Source organism: Mixophyes fleayi, chromosome 12 (assembly GCF_038048845.1).
Source record: "Mixophyes fleayi isolate aMixFle1 chromosome 12, aMixFle1.hap1, whole genome shotgun sequence".
In the NCBI taxonomy this organism is placed as follows: domain Eukaryota; kingdom Metazoa; phylum Chordata; class Amphibia; order Anura; family Limnodynastidae; genus Mixophyes; species Mixophyes fleayi.
Genome location: NC_134413.1, coordinates 80,290,998 through 80,309,780, shown reverse-complemented (window position 1 = coordinate 80,309,780; position 18,783 = coordinate 80,290,998). Strand labels below are relative to the sequence as shown.

At 42.5% G+C, this 18,783-nt stretch overlaps 2 protein-coding genes across 2 annotated transcripts; both read left to right on the top strand.

The window, feature by feature from the left end:
• Positions 1-3,077: 3,077 nt before the first annotated feature.
• Positions 3,078-9,101, top strand: LOC142108395 (m7GpppN-mRNA hydrolase NUDT17-like). Its single transcript, XM_075192018.1, has 8 exons — positions 3,078-3,142; positions 3,234-3,393; positions 5,536-5,719; positions 6,852-6,877; positions 7,545-7,637; positions 8,282-8,380; positions 8,470-8,606; positions 8,740-9,101. The coding sequence occupies exons 1-8, from the start codon at positions 3,078-3,080 to the stop codon at positions 8,906-8,908; spliced, it is 933 nt and encodes a 310-aa protein (XP_075048119.1). The 3' UTR covers positions 8,909-9,101.
• A 3,770-nt stretch (positions 9,102-12,871) lies between these two features.
• NUDT17 (nudix hydrolase 17) lies at positions 12,872-17,412 on the top strand. The gene is made up of 8 exons (XM_075191843.1): positions 12,872-13,183; positions 13,711-13,833; positions 14,093-14,276; positions 14,424-14,449; positions 14,971-15,063; positions 15,315-15,413; positions 15,503-15,639; positions 16,748-17,412. Exons 1-8 carry the CDS (start codon positions 13,109-13,111, stop codon positions 16,911-16,913), a joined length of 903 nt encoding a protein of 300 aa, XP_075047944.1. The 5' UTR covers positions 12,872-13,108; the 3' UTR covers positions 16,914-17,412.
• The last annotated feature ends 1,371 nt before the right edge of the window (positions 17,413-18,783 follow it).

Below are 18,783 nucleotides of genomic sequence, written 5' to 3'. Positions count from 1 at the left end.
TCTTGTATATCTCGTGTTTATTTTCTAGAGCTGCGTGCACTCATCCACTAGGGGGCGCTGTCTTGTCATATTGTATTAAATCATCATCATCATCACCATTTACGTATATAGCGCCACTGATTCCGCAGCGCTGTACAGAGAACTCACTCACATAGTCAGTTTGACCGCTGGCAGAGATCGGGTGTGCTGTAGAGGAGTTAAAGGATGAAATCTATCTGCTCCCATCTCTGTTTTATATCTGAACGGTACAAGGTCTTCATCAGCACGGAGCTGTAATCCCTAGATAATTCTGTGTCGCCTCTGATTGTGCCGTTCCAAGTCTCTCACCCTTCTTTGCTGTAGCCATCCCTTGGATGTGTGCTTTGGGTCGTTATCAGGTTTCGTGATATCTTACTATTTGAAGCCCCTGTCCCAGCTGAAAGAACCAGACCCAAATCTCACCGCTGCCACCACCACCGTCCTTCTCTCTGGTGGTCTTTGGGGGGGGGGGGGGTGAGCTGTCTTGTCTTTGCGCCAAGCATCTTTGTAGAATTAAGTCCACAAAGTTCGACCTTGTTCTCATCAAAACAGAAGACCATGTCCTCCAAAGGTTCCTGGTGATTGAATGTATTTGTTTTGCAAACTTTACACCTCTTACCACCTATTCAAGTGGACAATAACTGACTGTCCGATCTAGTTGCTTAAAGGGAAATTAAACACATTTATTTAATATAACGTTAGCTTACGATTGAATTACACAGCCAACATGTTCGTTTGGAGCTTCATCACTCAGCCGTCCACCCGTACCATTGGAACAATAGAAACAGTTGACAAATATTCATAAACGATCACAGTGTTCTACAATGTTCCAAAAAGAATTTAATTGCGATTTGCAATAAGCTCTGTCTATCAGGGCGCATGAAAATTATCTTTGTTTTTCATCCCTCGGGGTAATTTTGCCATCTGGCTTTATGGTCATTTAAAACAGGTAAATCTTAAATAGAAGTATTACAATGAGTAAAGTCATATTTAGACTTAATAAGAATGTTACAACAGACACTTACAGATGAATAATTTTTGAGATTCCAAAACTTATTTTTAGTTTAAAACTTATGATTAAGTTATTGACCATTGATTCCAGTCTGCCTGAGAATGTTAATCAGCGCCTGTGTCTCATCTGCATTGTTTGTTGTACCAGCATTACAAATGAAACACATATTTACAAAAGGCTGTTTATCCTACATCTATGTGCAAATCTAGGTTTTCCAAATAGATTAGGTATCACATGAGACTAATTAACATTCAAAGTCTCTAGTGAATGAAAGGCATGGCATTAAATATAGGCATTGTCAAAGTCGAATAATTGGATGAAAGAAAATATATTGATTAATATTGTTTTACCGTGTGATTGCGATCAGTACGCCACGTGTCGTGACGCAATCGCACGATAACGCACGCATACACTTACACATTCACTTATATATATTTCATACTTATAATAGTTCCAGTCCGCAGTCGTTTATGAACAAATGTAGCAGAGTTTATGGTGAAATATTATAATGTTAGAAGCACTTTAGTGAGCTCTAAGGTTCAGGTCACAGGAAACATATCATGTCTGGTATCATTCTAATCCCCTATTTATCCGCAGACATCCGGTTCAATCGCCTAAAGAATCGCACCTTGCGTATGTTAGTTATGGATGATAGGGAATAAATGATTAGAATGATATTGTCTGTGTAATGTAAATAGATCAGTTTGAACTAGTTTTCGGCGGTAAGATTAAGTATGCATCTTCTGGAGAGCTGACCCCCACCCTTGGAGAGCATCGTTTGAGCTGGCCAATAACCTGCATTACACTGAACCTTCCTGAAGCCTGAACCTATGGAAACATGCCAAATCATCTGTATTGTTTTCACTGTATCACTGAGTGTATATAAGCAGGGGTCCTGGGACCAGCAGGCAGTCACTTTGACCACAGACTTCAGGGCTGAATGTATGTATCGGCTGTACTTATTTATTTAATTGTTATTCTTTTCCTTTTGCTAATAAATGGCTTTGTGCTTTGGAACCACACAAATCGCATAGACAATGATTATTGGTAAACGATAAAATAACTTTAATAGAATCTTAATTTTTTTAAAGACAATATTAAAGGCAAATAAAAATTCAAATTAGTAAAGACGAACATAGCCTAATGGTAAAATACTGCCGATTAATGACACAATCATATCGATGTATTAAAAATTACACTTTAACACCCCCTACGCCATAGCGCAGATGGGTAGAATACAGGAGATTGTTGTTACAATGAGCAGGTTCCGATCTTGGAAATCTCTCGGTGATAGTCTTCGGTGTTCCATGGTACATATAAATTAATGCCTCTGAAATTCTTTTATACCCTTCTCCTGAATGGAACCTTTGAACAACAAGACCCCCCGCAGATGTTTTGAAAGCTCCTGGAGATCCCACACAATCACTTATTTTTTTTATTTTCGCTTTTCCTAAAAAGTATTTATTTGTTTTACACTTGGATTTTGTTGGCCGCAAGATCACACCGAAGGTCGGAAGAAGCTCTGAAATTATTTATCTTGATTTCACAAACCTGCATATTTCAATAAAGTCACGTAGACTTTTTATATCCACTCTTCTTGCTTGTTCTTGCTTATCGAAACATACAAACAAAAAAACATTATTGGTATAGCTAAAAACAAAACAAAAAAAAACCTAAGACAATCATGTAAACTGACTTTAAACTTATTACTGCATTTAATTATGTGGCCCATTCATTATGTGGTCTATTTATCTTTCCCAAAGCAGCGTGAGAAAACATTCTAAAAGCAGTTCTATGTCTGTGACAACAGAGGGCGCACACGAGCTATTTTGATTTTTAATTGCTAAGGATTTTGGGAGATCAAGTGCATGGGGTTGGAGTATAAAATAGGACTACAGTTCAGATTTCCAGTAGTGCTTACAGGGCTGCAACTGAGAATAAATACTTAATAAATAAATAGACATATAAGGTTTCATAGGAAACTCCATAAATTAACTGACCACTCTTTGGATGAAACTTCTGCTGGGTCGGTCGAGGACCACACAAGATGGAGTCTGCAAAGCGCGTTCTGGTATATCTGAGCAAAGATAATTCACTGCTGCAGTGTGCTTGGTTTGTACAGGTAATGACTCAGGATGAGGAAAAGGTACATATTGTTGTGCAATTGCACCGTCCACCAGGGGGTGCTGTGACAACCATACAGTGGTGCTTTAAATGGACTTTCTGTGTATATATTACAGGCTATATCCGCTCTGTACACCTGCAGGCATCAGGACAAAGTGCTTGTGAACTGCGGACTGGATCAGAATCGGTTCATCATGTCGGATAAGCCGTTCAGGGGTTCTAGCAAAGTGCAGCTACAGGTAAATGACACCGACATTCGCAGCTGTGTGGTACAAAATATGACCAGAAAAACTTGACATTTGAATTATTTGTTGGAGATCAGCAACGTGATGTTATTCCAATTCTGTCTTCAGAGAGATGACGAGACCCCAAGATAAAACTATACTTTATGGTAAATGTTTTTTTATCATAGGGAGCAAGGGAGGGAAAAAATGGCAAAATCGCGGGATAAGCAAAATCTAAAATCTGTAAATTAGGAATTACAGCTATGATCGCGCGACTTTTAATCTCAGAATTCTTTCTCCTGTCACTCTCTTAATTACATTGTGTCTCACGGTTTAAATCTCGTTCTTCACAGATGAGATGATCACGTTTATAATCGATACTTTGTGGCTCTATCTCTACATTACAGACGATAGACAAAGTAATTCCTGAACTCCAATTAGAATCTAGCATGTACTATTAGAGGCAGGGGGCAGTTTTTCCTGTGAATTTTGGTACTTCTTTGTTTTGTTTGTTGTTAGCGGACTTGTAGGTGACACTGGTGTTATATAGTCCACCCGTCCAGGACTTCTGGATGTTGGATAAAAGTCTGCTTATGTGAGTGTTAGGTGGTAACATGGATGTGTTCTGTATGGCTGTGGGCAAGAAGAGTATCTGATTTATTTGTTTCTACGTTATAGTGGCTTCCAGAAGAGGGATGGAATTGAATAGTAGACTCTAACATGTGTTTTCACCAGTGGTCACAATAATTTGCTCTGTATTGTATATAGGTCAATAGAATGCTCTCTGTATTGTATAGAGGTCACTAGAAAGCTCTCTGTATTGTATAGAGGTCACTAGAATGCTCTCTGTATTGTATAGAGGTCACTAGTATGCTCTCTGTATTGTATAGAGGTCACTAGAAAGCTCTCTGTATTGTATAGAGGTCACTAGAATGCTCTCTGTATTGTATAGAGGTCACTAGTATGCTCTCTGTATTGTATAGAGGTCACTAGAAAGCTCTCTGTATTGTATAGAGGTCACTAGAATGCTCTCTGGATTGTATAGAGGTCACAAAAATGTTCTCTGTATTGTATATTGTTTATTAAGATCTTTATTTTATATTGGCCATTAAATCACTCTCTGTACCTGTATCATATATAGGCAACTTAATTTTCTCTGTATTGTATATTGTAACTAGAATGCTCTCTGTATTGTATATCGGTCATTAAAATGCTTTCTGTACTGTATATTGGTCATCAGGGCGCTTTCTGTATTGTATATCGGTCACTAGAATGCTCTCTGTATTGTATCTGTCACTAGAATGTTCACTGTGTTGTATATATCGGTCATTAGAATGCTTTCTGTATTGTATCTCAGTCACTAGAATGTTCACTGTGTTGTATATCAGTCACTAGAATGCTCTCTGTATTGTATCTCAGTCACTAGAATGTTCAATGTGTTGTATATCGGCCACTAGAATGCTCTCTGTGTTGTATATTGGTCACTAGAATGTTCACTGGGTTGTATATCGGTCACTAGAATGCTCTCTGTAGTGTATATCGGTCACTAGAATGCTCTCTGTGTTGTATATCGGTCACTAGAATGTTCTCTGTATTGTATATCGGTGACTAGAATGCTCTCTTTATTGTATATCGGTCACTAGAATGCACTCTGTGTTGTATATCGGTCACTAGAATGCTCTCTGTATTGTATATTGGTCAGTAGGATGCTCTCTGTGTTGTATATCAGTTACCAGGATCCTCTCTTATTAATGGAAATGCTTTGGTTGCGTGATATTATGATTTAAAAACAGGTCAAGGAGACAAAATCTGTCATCTAGTACATTGCTGCTAATTATAATTTGTTGATCAAAGTCTGTGACTTGGGATGTGGGGTAGACTGTCAGAGAAATATGGCAAGCGTACACCGAGTTCTTTTGACAGTAAAGGAAAGATGACTGTAGAGCGCATTCTTTTCTATGACATATCAATATTCTTTTTCAGGTTTCAGACTAGTTAATATGAAAACACAGGTTCACCTAAATGCTGGAGGAACACCCCCCCCCCCCCCCACATACAATGCAATGTTGTGTCTTTTTCTCAAATGCAAAAATTAACAATTGCAAGAAACCTTCACGAGACAAAAGAAAACGTAACTCTCTACTTCCTCTCTCACAGGGACCCGTCATCTGCCCCTTTAAGAACCTTACCCCCGACCAGGCCGCCTCGCTGCCAGAGGCGACGCAGACCCGCGGCGTAGAAGTGGCCATCTATGTCTTACTGCAGTCCACTGACAAAAGGTTTCTGCTGACGAGACGCTCCAAATCCCTGAACGTCTTTCCCCATGTCTGGGTACCTCCAGGTCGGTATTTTGTTCAGTTCATTACGGAACCATCAGCCAGCCATGGCGACAATAGCTCTATACTGGTCCAACGCGGTGAGATATTGCCCTAAAATCGCTGCAATGCTAAAAGATCTGATTGGTTTCAATCTGATCATTGCAGATGGGGGTCTCACGAGGGTCCCTGGGAAAAAAAATATTGATTATACTGTGTATTTTATCATCATCATCACCATTTATTTATATAGCGCCACTAATTCCGCAGCGCTGTACATAGAACTCACTCACATCAGTCCCTGCCCCATTGGAGCTTACAGTCTAAATTTCCTAGACACACACAGACAGACACAGACTAGGGTCAACTTGTTAGCAGCCAATTAACCTACCAGTATGTTTTTGGAGAGTGGGAGACAACCGGAGCACCCGGAGGAAACCCACGCAAACACGGGGAGAACATACAAACTCCTCACAGATAAGGCCATGGTCGGGAATCTAAATCATGACCCCAGTGCTGTAAGGCAGAAGTTCTACCCGCTAAGCCACCGTGCTACCCCATACTGTGTACATGCCCTTTGGTTGCTGTAAAAACCTTGGTTTAGTCCAGTTTGGCCACTACACGGGAGGTCAAATTGGACATCGGTCCCTGTATTGGCGCTGAGTGGCAGAATGGACCCATATATAGGCAGCGATAATACTCAGAGAATGTTGTAAACAGGGGACCCTGGGTAAAAGATGGAGCCCCTACTCACAGCAGACCCTTTACCCATAATTATTTTATCAAGGAGGGTAAGATGCAAGAGTTTCGGAGTTTGTACAGTTACAATATTTATGGGGGTACTTGTTAAAAGTGTGGCCACCACATGGCACTACTGGATGGGTAGTGCCGCAAGCGGACTGGATTACGCCACAGAAGCGCCATTTATTTCAGTCGCCAGTTTGCACATTAATAGCTCTGTGGCTTTTCATCACCAATCTTCTGTCACTGGTGTACTCACACTTTGACCTCCGGAGGGGTACAGGGGTGTCTTATGCCGCCTTCCTGCCAAGGCGCCAGAGATGATTATAAGAGGAGGTGGAGGCACCGCGCTTGTCCTATGAATGGTGTACGGTATGAGAGGTCTCTGTATTACAGCCATCTTCTTACTCTTCACAGGGGGCCACATGGAGCCGGGAGAACAGGTGAGCGGATCATTGGGGTCTTTCCCATCAAAGAATGTTCCGATGACTCCGACATTTCTCCAACACTTGCTAGATGAGGTGGTGTAAATCCTGTGCAATTTAGAGGGATCCAAATACCACCCGGTGTGAATTTTGAAGGCGTTATCTTGTATAGCTACACTGATAGATGATTTAGCCATGCGTTGTACGATGAGGGCCCCAGCCCAGGCTTTCCCCTTTATCTTTGCCCCAATTAGATTCAAATTATTCTAAGGATACATCGCTAGGGGAAGTGCCCACTGATATGTTATTGCAGACGGGGGTCAGACATGGGTCCCCGGATAATAAAAAATATTGATTATACTGTGTATACGCCCTTTGGTTGCTGTGAAGCCTCTGGATATGGTGACGTGGGTTCCTTGGGGGTAAGGCGCCACTTATGTAGAGGAGAATGGGATAAAGCTTCTGTGACACCCGCCGTGTGTTACGCCCATTCCTCATGTTACTGTCGTCATCAGGTTTGTCTCTCGTTATTGTCTGTGCGGTTGCCGCATGCGAGCAGGCTGTGACGTGGCGTACGGTACCGTTATACACAACGAGCTCCGCTCCACACAGTTATATGTTCGTTATATGTAGTAATAAAGGAAAAATTATGTTTATTTTGTGACTTATCTCATCCTGATAACAGCTGCTGGAGGCCGGACTGAGGGAGCTGCAGGAGGAAACTGGATTATGTCTGCGGGACGCCGATCTCCCCTGGAGGATTGCGGGACTTTGGGAGGTAAGCCCTGAATGCAATAGCTTTGTCTGTTTTATGTCTTGTGAAAGCGTGCTTCTGTCTAATGACATCACTTCCTGTGCGTGGTGGCGACCATTTTGTCTTGTGATATCACTTCCTGTGCATGGTGGAGACCACTCTGTCTTGAGACATCACTTCCTGCGCGTAGAACGCTGTTTATATCCCACGTGTGGTGTGGGCCACTCTGTGATGTGACACTTGGATTACAATATGGCTGCCACACGCTTTCTTCTACTACAATTAAGGTCAGACACCAGTTCATTGACCCATATAATGTTGTGTCCTCTCTGTCAGGGTGTTTATCTCAGATTTTGTGAAGCTTATTACAGTACAGGTAATTTCTCTATTGAGTGTTGTATAATTTAAAGGGTGTTTCTACATTCAGACAACTTTAATTATTGGCTTATACATACCCTCCAGCAGCTTCCATTATATACATTGCTTTACATCACCAAAGCACAGCTACATTTTTGGGTTTAGCGCAAATGCTCCGTGTATACTGATGCTCGGGCATAGTAATAAACAACTGTCTTTATAAAAGCTTTATACCTTATATTACGGTCCGGCTGCCTCCAATTTATAAAATAATGTTTTACCTGTCTCCCTCTTATTTTGCCCTGCTGTAGTCGGCCTTCCCGCCTTTACTGACCACAGGACTGCCCACACACCATCATATTGTCACTTACCTGCTCGTCTCGTCCACTGAGACCCACCAAGAGTTGCAGGTAGGTAGACGGCGTAAGGCAGATACTAGACCCAGCTACTAACTTTATCACGTCTGCCTGGGATTAACCCCTCTTTCCCCTGGTACCAGGAGAAGCTCCGCCCAGACGAGCGGGAGGTGAGCGCGTGTGTCTGGCTGGATCCGCAGACGGCAGAGCGAATCGTCGCAACCGAGGAAGGAGTGAAGGATTCTGGGAAGAATGCGTCTGACCTCCAGACCTCCATTAAGTAAGATATGACCTGAAGGACATTGAATATAGCGTCCAAACACTCACCCTTGTAACTTGCCCCAGACATATAAAAGCTTGTTGTGGTTACACCTTAATGCACTGTTAGTAAACTAGCCATACTGTCTCCGCAGGATCACAGAAGTCAACAACGGCTCGCTGACCCAGAGGGACCTGGACGTGGCGATTCTCCTAAACGCCGCACCGGACGACGGTGAAGACGTGGGGCGTGTGATTTCTGGCACCAAATACGCGCTTAGATTGTGGCTGGAGACCTTGCGCCCGGAAGAAGAAGCCCTTTAAAATGACGCTCCTTTCTAATACATCATTATGAAAGGTGGCTTTTACCACTTAGCGCCGCCCTGTAGGCCATCGGCGTACATGACAGAAGAACACATTGAATAAAGCTAATTTTTTCTCCCCTTCATAAGACTTTGTTTCCAACTTCAAACTATTTTCCCCACGGCACAGACAAAATTTACTAAAGGCAGGCACTCTGTACACCGGCCCTCCCAGTCTTCACCTGTTTGTTATAGCTTGTAACACTTGTGTAATATACCTGCTCATTGTTACAACGCTGTCTGTTGTTTGTACCTAGCAGGAAGAGTTTTAAGCAGTTCTTGGAGTAAAGTGGATAGTTGTATGATTTGGTAACGGAGCTGAACAATGTCCATTTGCAGCATTTGTAATTGTGAATTTACAGACATGTCTAATAGCCAAATACAGAGTTCAATGCAACAACACTAGGAATTCCAGGACTAAAGCAGAGGACGTGCAATCAACAGGCCCAGATTGTATGGCAGTTCATCATGTTATGAATCCCAGTGCATTCACAAAATGCAACGGAAGTGTAAGGCAAAGTGTCTTTATTCAGGTAAATATATTAACAAAGATAACTCAAATCCACGGATAACAGGTTCCAAAAGAGACTGTATAGTAAAATGGCAGGAACAAGTATAATAAGTTTACCCCAGTCCAGAAGGCACAAGGCTGTCCAGGAAAGCAGACAGAGTCCAGGGATCAAATAGAGACCAGACAAACAAATCCAAATAGCCAGGCAGAGATCAAGCAAATAGGCAAGGTCCAGAAGTCTGTCCAAAAGGTCAGGGCAACAGGCAAAATAGCGTGGTCCAAGGTACAGGCAAATGATTCGGGGTCTCAGGCAAGCAGGCAAGGTCCAAGGTACAGGCAGGGGTCATACATAGAAGTTCAGTCCAGCAGGTATATACCAAATAGCACAGAAGCAGGTTAGCAGCAGCCAGGAACAAATGGATGAACTGCTCAGAGCACAGCTAGAGGCAGGTACTTAAAGCAGTGCAACAGGTGCAGTTCTAATTAGCATCAGACAAGGAGATTAACTCCTTCAGGCACGTAGAAGAGTTGTAACACTGATATGTTATCTCTTTCTTTGATTAAATGTATTGTTTTAACTTGTTATTGAGCTTAAGGACGAGAACAGAAGAGCTTACACTTCTACCATAAGCGAAAACGGCACCTCCACAATGAATTGCTAAACTCCCCAGCAAACCTCTCCCTGTATAATTAGCGAGTACATGCAATGTAATTAAAATTATGAGCTTCCCACGACTCTTATATCTCCATCCTGCCAATCATATTCAGTAAACAAAATAGCAATCTCCTTAACCAAGCTTCTCCCAATCTGTATCTGTCATTAATCAATCTTCCATTATATACATTGCTTTACATCACCAAAGCACAGCTACATTTTTGGGTTTAGCGCAAATGCTCCGTGTATACTGATGCTCGGGCATAGTAATAAACAACTGTCTTTATAAAAGCTTTATACCTTATATTACGGTCCGGCTGCCTCCAATTTATAAAATAATGTTTTACCTGTCTCCCTCTTATTTTGCCCTGCTGTAGTCGGCCTTCCCACCTTTACTGACCACAGGACTGCCCACACACCATCATATTGTCACTTACCTGCTCGTCTCGTCCACTGAGACCCACCAAGAGTTGCAGGTAGGTAGACGGCGTAAGGCAGATACTAGACCCAGCTACTGACTTTATCACGTCTGCCCGGGATTAACCCCTCTTTCCCCTGGTACCAGGAGAAGGTCCGCCCAGACGAGCGGGAGGTGAGCGCGTGTGTCTGGCTGGATCCGCAGACGGCCGAGCGAATCGTCGCAACTGAGGAAGGAGTGAAGGATTCTGGGAAGAATGCGTCTGACCTCCAGACCTCCATTAAGTAAGATATGACCTGAAGGACATTGAATATAGCGTCCAAACACTGACCCTTGTAACTTATTAAGGAGTATCACTTGGCAGCAAATAAAAGATACGCTATGTATTTTGACCCAAATGCATATAAATTCTATACTTATAATCAATTAAGAGATAAACAATCAGACGTACCCACTGTTCGCAGGTGTCAAGTTATGTTATCAAAAATTTAGATTATTTAAATCCTATAGGCAAACAATTCACTTTAAAGGCCTAAATACGTCATCGACCTACCTGTTACAACAACATACAAGATGTAGTTATAGACCCATATGTCCTCGATACTGGCACGGTAAAATGGAGAGAATATTTTTACATCGAAAGCTGAAACTATTTTGAAGCTCAAGTGAAAATGCACAAACATTTGGTGCCTAGTTCATATCATCTCTGTGGATCGTACTAGATGTATCTAGAGTAGCTATTTTATTTAATATTATTCACCTCTTGGAAAGCCGAGCAACGAGGGAAGTCTCTAGGACTTCCACCCCCCCCCCCCTTCTAAAATTAAATTAATAGCACCCACAGTTAATAAATATATCCCTCCCAACCAGTCTTGTATTTAAATTAGTTTCATATAAAGAACCCACATTACATTATTAGCTGCTACAATGTATTAATAGACCTCATCAACCCTATTACATTAATAGCTCCACATTTAATTAAGGAACCCCAAATTAAACTAATAGCCCCCACCAGATGCTACATTACGTCAATATATATACGGTATATACCACTGTAATTTCCCCCCACAGCATCATCACCCACTCCTGTAATTCCACCCACCGTATCACATGATGCGCCGGATCTCAGTCATTGATAGGCTGGAAACGCGTCGGGAAGTGATGAGGTCAGAGACTCTGGGCTGCCTCATCTCTGGACAAACACCATTTGGGATTTTGTATATTCATTGAAGATTGCAGTTTACCCTCAGTAAACCATTTAATAGAGATTATTTCAGCTGAAATGTGTGGGACAGCTACAAAGGTGACGTCAGTGGAATAAAGTTAGTTTTAGATCCCAAATTCTGTAGGCAAACATCATATATGAATACCGAAGAAATGGATATTAATGAACCTTCCAAATTTGGGAAAGGTTCTTGGAGTAACTTTTTATTTTGGGCATTTAATCCACATGTAGGTGTAAAAAAGATGGCAGCAATTTAAAATAATCCACACAGCCCAATAATGAAACTTCATACGAGTCCTGTGGGGTAGATGTATCAGACCTTCTAAAAAGGAAAAGTGGAAGTGTTGCCCACAGCGACCAATCAGGATCTTGCTATCATTCTGTAGAATGCTCTAGAACAAGCACGGAACTTAGCGGTCTTCAGAAGTTTGGTAAGTACCTCCTGCATGGTCTTGGCATTGCCCCAGCTCCACTGCGCAATGTCGCTATTTGCATAACCACGCAGCAGGGGCGGGACCAGGAAGCGAATCGCGTCATCAAGCCACACACTCCACCCATTCCGCTAGGAAAGTAGGTGGGTCCGAGAGAGCTCCTAAAAATTTGTGGGTCTACCGGACAGCCCGGTTATAGTAGACTACTACGGTCTTGGCCAAAAGAGGCCGTAGATCCAGTCCCCGTTTCTTACAGTTTTTATTGTGACATTATTGGCTCAAGTCGCTGCCTCAGTCTCGGATATTAAGTACTTGGAAAAAAGTAAAGTATTTTTCAATCAACTGGAATGGTGCCCAAACGTCTGCCCGTGCCAAGTTCACTATTATTATTATTTTTCTATCTGTTAATTTCAGCAAAGAAGTAACAATTATCATTTTGCAGAAATATGTCTTAAATTTATACCTCACAGTGTTTGTTTTACTTCTGTTGACGTGTGTGTGCCCAAACTTTTGCATGCAACTGTATACGTTTTATCGTTGCTTGTTTTGTAAAAATACAAACTAAAAATGGGAGACGACACTAGAAAAATACTAAAAAGCACCAGTAGATGGAAGACTAAAAATGGTTCCACTTTTGTGACAGCAGAGGGCACACAAGCTCTTCTGCTTTTTAATCGCAAAGGATTCTGGGAGAACATAGCTTCCTGTTTCAAAGTGCATAAGTGTGTAGTATACAAGATTAGTGCATTTCAGGTTTCCAGGAGTGCCTGAGAATAAATATATAATAAATGAATATATAGGAATAAGGTTTCATAGGAAGCCCCATAAATGATCTGACCAGTCTCCTCTGGATGTAACTTCTGCCCGGGGAGGGGGCGAGAGACATAATGCAATTTAATTGGCCGGCTGCTGACCAAACAAGATGGAGTCTGCAAAGCGCGTCCTGGTGTATCTGAGGAAAGAAAATTCCCTGCTGCAGTGTGCTCAGTTTGTACAGGTAATAACGACAGTTTAGGGAAAAGGCATTTTTGGTTGTGCAATAGCACCGTCCACCGAGGGGTGCTGTGACGGTTGTACAGTGGTGATTCAAATGGAATTTTTGAGTCAGTAAGGCACTCAAATGCTGTAAAAAATATATATATTTTATGTACTGTAGACAGTAATAACATCCTAATAAATGTATTTTATAGAAAAAAAAATAAAAAATCCACTTTTTGATTTTTTTTTATGTTTTGTCATTAATGACTATATTATTAACAGGTGACATTAATTGAATAGTTTATTTTTCTGTGCGTTCTTTTGTGACTCTATATTTCACATATATATTGGACGTATCCTGCAGTGTGTGGTCTGTTACAGCAGAGCGGACCTAGACCCGTATTCATCACCAGACGGATCTTCACATCCGCTCCTTGTTGAATACGGACGTGCGTGTGTTCGATATATGTGCGTTTTACCAAAAAATGCACAATGCGTTCGTGTTGCGTTCCTTGATGAACGAGGCCCTTTGGGTATATATTACAGGGTATAACTGGACTGTACGCCGGCAGACATCAGGACAAAGTGCTTGTGAACTGCGGACTGGATCAGAATCGGTTCATCATCTCGGACCAGGCGTTCAGCGGTTCCCGGAATGTGCAGTTACAGGTCTGTAAATGGCACCAACACTGGCAGTTGTGTGGTACATATGACATTCTGTATTAATGGAAATATTGGTTTTGTGAGACAAAATAAAATCTGCAGTACACCACATTGCTGCTAACGAGGCGTTTTACGCTTAAAGTCAGTGAGAGGAGATGTGTGCCAGACTTCCTGAGAAATATGGCAGTGTGCAGTGAGCATTCAAGGAGAGATTACCGTACAGTTCAGACTTCTCTATAATATATCAATATTTTTTTTCTCACAGAGACCTTCGTTCTGCCCCATTAAGAACCTTACCCCCGAGCAGGCTGCCTCCCTGCCGGGGGCGACACAGAACCGAGGCGTGGACATGGGCGTCGCTGTCTTACTGCAGACCGCCAACAAAAAGGTTCTGCTGACGAGACGCTCCAAATCCCTGAACATCTTCCCTAATGTCTGGGTGCCTCCAGGTCTGTATCTTGGTGGTGAGGGGTCTTATGCTGGAAACGGATGTAGACCAGGCTGGGTCTGAGGTGTGAGGCACGGCCTTGATCCACCCACCATTTGGCACTATGAGAGGTCTCCATGTCTCATACATCTTCTTACTCTCTTCACAGGGGGCCACATGGAGCCGGGAGAGCAGGTGAGCGGATTATTGGGGTCTCTTCTTCCTATTGGGAACACTCCCATTTGCTAACACATCTACAGTCCGCCCTGTCCTTGTTTGTGGGACCAGCACTCCGACATGATATGCTGTGGTTGCAGGCGTAGATTGCAAGCTCCTTAGGACAGGAATCTAACCCACTCCCCTGTTAAGAACTATGAACTAGTCGTGTTCTTTATTATTACGGTGTACACACCATATATGTGCTGCAACCAATCAGAAGTTTGCTTTCATGATTAGAACTTGCACTAGATCAAAGCTAATCTCTGATTGGTTGCTGCGCAGTGAAGGGTAAATGTACATTATCTGCTCTTTATTTACTATCTGGTATATCATGTGTAGGGAGGGGGGAGGAAAATGCAATAGGAAAACGCCATATAAAAATACCATGACAGTACTGGTTATACAAGGAGTTGTATGTTCATTATATGTAGTAATAAAGGGAAAATTATGTTTATTTTGTGACTATGATCCCACCGTTTATCTGATCCCGATAACAGCTGCTGGAGGCCGGACTGAGGGAGCTGCAGGAGGAAACTGGATTATGTCTGCGGGACGCCGATCTCCCCTGGAGGATTCTGGGACTTTGGGAGGTAAGCCCTGAATGCAATAGCTTTGTCTGTTTTATGTGAAAACGTGCTTCTGTCTAATGACATCACTTCCTGTGCGTGGTGGGGACCATTCTGTCTTATGACATCACTTCCTGTGCATGGGGACCATTCTGTCTTGTGACATCACTTGCTGTGCGTGGTGGGGACCATTCTGTCATGTGACGTTTGATATACAATATGAGATGCTAAGCAATGTTTTACCTGTGCTCTCCCCTTATTTTATCCTCCTGTAGTCGTCATTCCCACCATTACTGACCACAGGACTGCCCACACGCCATCATATTGTCACTTACCTGCTCGTCTCGTCCAGTGAGACTCACCAAGAGTTGCAGGTAGGTAGAAGGTGTAAGGCAGGTACTAGATCCAGCTACTGACCTTACCACGTCTGCCCGGGATTAACCCCTCTCTCCCCTGGTATCAGGAGAAGCTCCGCCCAGACGAGCGGGAGGTGAGCGCGTGCGTCTGGCTGGATCCGCAGACGGCCGAGCGAATCGTCGCAACCGAGGAAGGAGTGAAGGATTCTGGGAAGAAGGTCCCTGGCCTCCAGACCTCCATTAAGTAAGAACCTCATGTTTATATTATAGTTTCATATATCTGTATTTAATCATATATGACTGTGTTCTTAGGGCGCAACATCCATCTGCACCTGCATCTTGTATTGTACTTGTAGATTTTAAATTTATAGATTGATATGTTCAGGTTCCAATAGAAAAAGGATAAGAAAATAAAGATTTCTGGCCTGTTAAAAAAAAATTAATTGGTTGTTTAGTAAGAACCCCCATTTATAAAAGAAGACATTCACAATTCCGTATCATACTATAAAAAGTTACCTATATAAAGCAATATGTCGTCTCTGATCCTGTAGAGAGACGACGGGTAATACAGGTCCGGGATCCTTTGTCTATAAACCTCTTTTCTATACAGTTCAGAAACTCAGAAAGAAGTAAACGCAGTAATTGCTGCTGCTTGGTGATAATATCATACAGCCTGGTCTCCTCCTACTCACTGTGAGGAGCAGTGTTAGGCAAGGCAATGAGGAGGGGACTGTCACACACAGAGATATGGGCAGTGAGCATTTCCTCCTACTCACTGTGAGGAGCAGTGCTAGGCAAGGTAATGAGGGGAATGTCACACACAGAGATATGGGGTGTGAGCACTTCCTCCTAGTCACTGTGAGGAGAACTGCTACACATGTTAAAGGGGAGAGGGATTTCATAAACAGAGATGATTAAAAAGCACATCCTCCTACAGTCACTACAAGGAGCACTGCTAACACATGATAATTGGGAGAGGGATGTCATAAACACAGCTCTACAGTCACTATGAGGAGCACTGATACACATGATAATGGGGAGAGGGATGTCATAAACGCAGACATGACCATAGCTCTACAGTCACCATGAGGAGCACTGCTACACATGATAATGGGGAGAGGGTTGTCATAAACACAGACATTATTAAAAAGCACCTCCCCTAGTTACTATGAGGAGCACTGCTGCACATAATTGAAAGGGATGTCATATACAGTCACATACATAGGTCTCATGTTACTCTCACTGTGAGGAGCACTGCTACATCATTTAATGAGATGGAGAATGGCATGGAGAGAGAGAGTAGTACATTTTAAGTGTAAGTTAACGTTAAATAACTGATGCTGTCTCCGTAGGGTCACAGAAGTGAACGGCGGCACGCTGACCCAGAAGGACCTGGAGGTGGCGGTTCTCCTAAACACCGCACCGAAGGATGGTGAGGACGTGGAACGCGTGAGCACCGGCACCAAATACGCTCTTAGATTGTGGCTGGAAACCCTGCTCCAAAAGGAAGCCATTTAAAATACCTCTAAAACCAGCACCAGCTGGCTTTTTTTTTTTTTTTTTTTTTTTTTCTTAGCACACAGCGCCGCCCCGGAGGCCACCGGCACACATGACAGGACAAAATATTGAATAAATAAAAAGGGTTTTATTCCCCTCAAAAAGATTTTGTTTGAGTCTGTGGTAGAATCGTACAGGAATCGGCTCTACTTCAGCGAGTAAAAACCATAGAGAGACTAAATACATTACGTTATATATTTAAATACATAAATATATGAAACGAGAGCAGGATTACAGATGCGGAGTTAACCCTTTGAGCTCCGGGAAAGCCCGCAGAAATATCTCGTTTTCCGGGAGCTGAAGCAAACGTGTGAATCTCTGTAGAAATAAGGGCAGTCTTTGGAGGTTGTATACAATAAAAAAGAAATATATATATATATATATATATATATATATATATATATATGGCTGTATATTCGCACCAATCTCTGAATAGTGTCAGAGAAATCAGCGACATTTTTTTTTTAAAAATAAAATACAATGTACATAGGGAACAGTATGTAAAAGCTACAAAAACAAAACAAAAACACTTTGTAGACAAGTTAAGGAAAAACTGATAATGGTGGGATGCAGTACCATTTCCCTGCCTCTAGATGGTGCTCTGCATTCCATAAGACACGTTATGTTTGGAATGAAGCGATTCTCAGTAATGGGAGTACTTATTTTTTTTTTTAAAAAAAATCAGCAATGGAGTCTGATCATCTTGTGCAGAACTTACCGCTGGATAATGTTTAGTTGCTGTGTGATAATTATTTGACCACCCCTACGTACGTGTGTGTGTGTGTGTGTGTGTGTGTGTGTGTGTGTGTGTGTGTGTGTGTGTGTGTGTGTGTGTGTGTGTGTGTGTGTGTGTGTGTGTGTGTGTGTGTGTGTGTGCGTGCGTGCGTGCGTGCGTGCGTGCGTGCGTGCGTGCGTGCGTGCGTGCGTGCGTGCGTGCGTATATATATATATATATATATATATATATATATATATATATATATATATATATAGCACCATTGTGGTCCGTGGTCAGTTTTAGGGGAATAAATGTCTCCCACCTTCTAAAAAAGGGAACATGGAGGTGTTACCCATAGCAGCCAATCAGATTCTAGCTATCATTTAATCGAGCACATTGTAGACAATGACAGCTAGCATCTGATTGGTTGTTACGGACGACACCTCCACTGCGTTGGATTCGAATGCAGTCGGATAGACAAGGAGAGGAAGCGTCCGACTGGTTATATTACCCCCAGACAGATATAGCACTGTGTGCAGGATTTCCATCCATGTAGTATCCGCAGACAGGGACTAAAAGGACCAGAGGTCCCGCAAAATCGGTATAAAACGAGGACAGCGACTTACGTCATTAAATCATTTGGTGTAAAATCTCATAAACGACGCTGAAATTCTAAACGATTAAATGGCACATGAACAGCTCCCGGACATTCGATAAGAATGGATCTTGTACAGTTCAGGCCGGAGGACACTAGAACTGCAGCCAGAATCGGTGACTGGCTGCAGGAGAGGATTATGGGAGTGGATAGTGGATATAGAGCGTGTTCGGCTCCGTGCGGACAGGTGTAGCAGAGACAATTGATCCCCAGAGACCTTGATGGATGTTAGGACGCAATGCACGTTATGTGTCCGCTGCGAGGAAGGGCCCAGCTTGCTAACATGTATGATAGCCCATATACACTTTATATTATGCATCTCCTACTCTGGAGCCGGTCTGGAGATTACAGCTGATTACATGCCCAGAAGCTGTTCCCATATTATAAATTTCTCTTTTCCTACGTTCCTCTTCCCTTAATATATAACCCATGTGTGCTTTTTCATGGCCAATCGAAGT

Bases quoted from the DNA above. Each gene is read 5' to 3' on its own strand.
- LOC142108395 (XM_075192018.1), top strand. From the start codon at position 3,078: ATGGAGTCTGCAAAGCGCGTTCTGGTATATCTGAGCAAAGATAATTCA. The intron at 3,394-5,535 runs GTAAATGACACC...CCTCTCTCACAG, and splicing joins CTAGCAAAGTGCAGCTACAG to GGACCCGTCATCTGCCCCTT. The intron at 8,381-8,469 runs GTAGGTAGACGG...CCCTGGTACCAG, and splicing joins AGACCCACCAAGAGTTGCAG to GAGAAGCTCCGCCCAGACGA.
- NUDT17 (XM_075191843.1), top strand. From the start codon at position 13,109: ATGGAGTCTGCAAAGCGCGTCCTGGTGTATCTGAGGAAAGAAAATTCC. The intron at 14,450-14,970 runs GTGAGCGGATTA...TCCCGATAACAG, and splicing joins ACATGGAGCCGGGAGAGCAG to CTGCTGGAGGCCGGACTGAG. The intron at 15,064-15,314 runs GTAAGCCCTGAA...ATCCTCCTGTAG, and splicing joins GGATTCTGGGACTTTGGGAG to TCGTCATTCCCACCATTACT.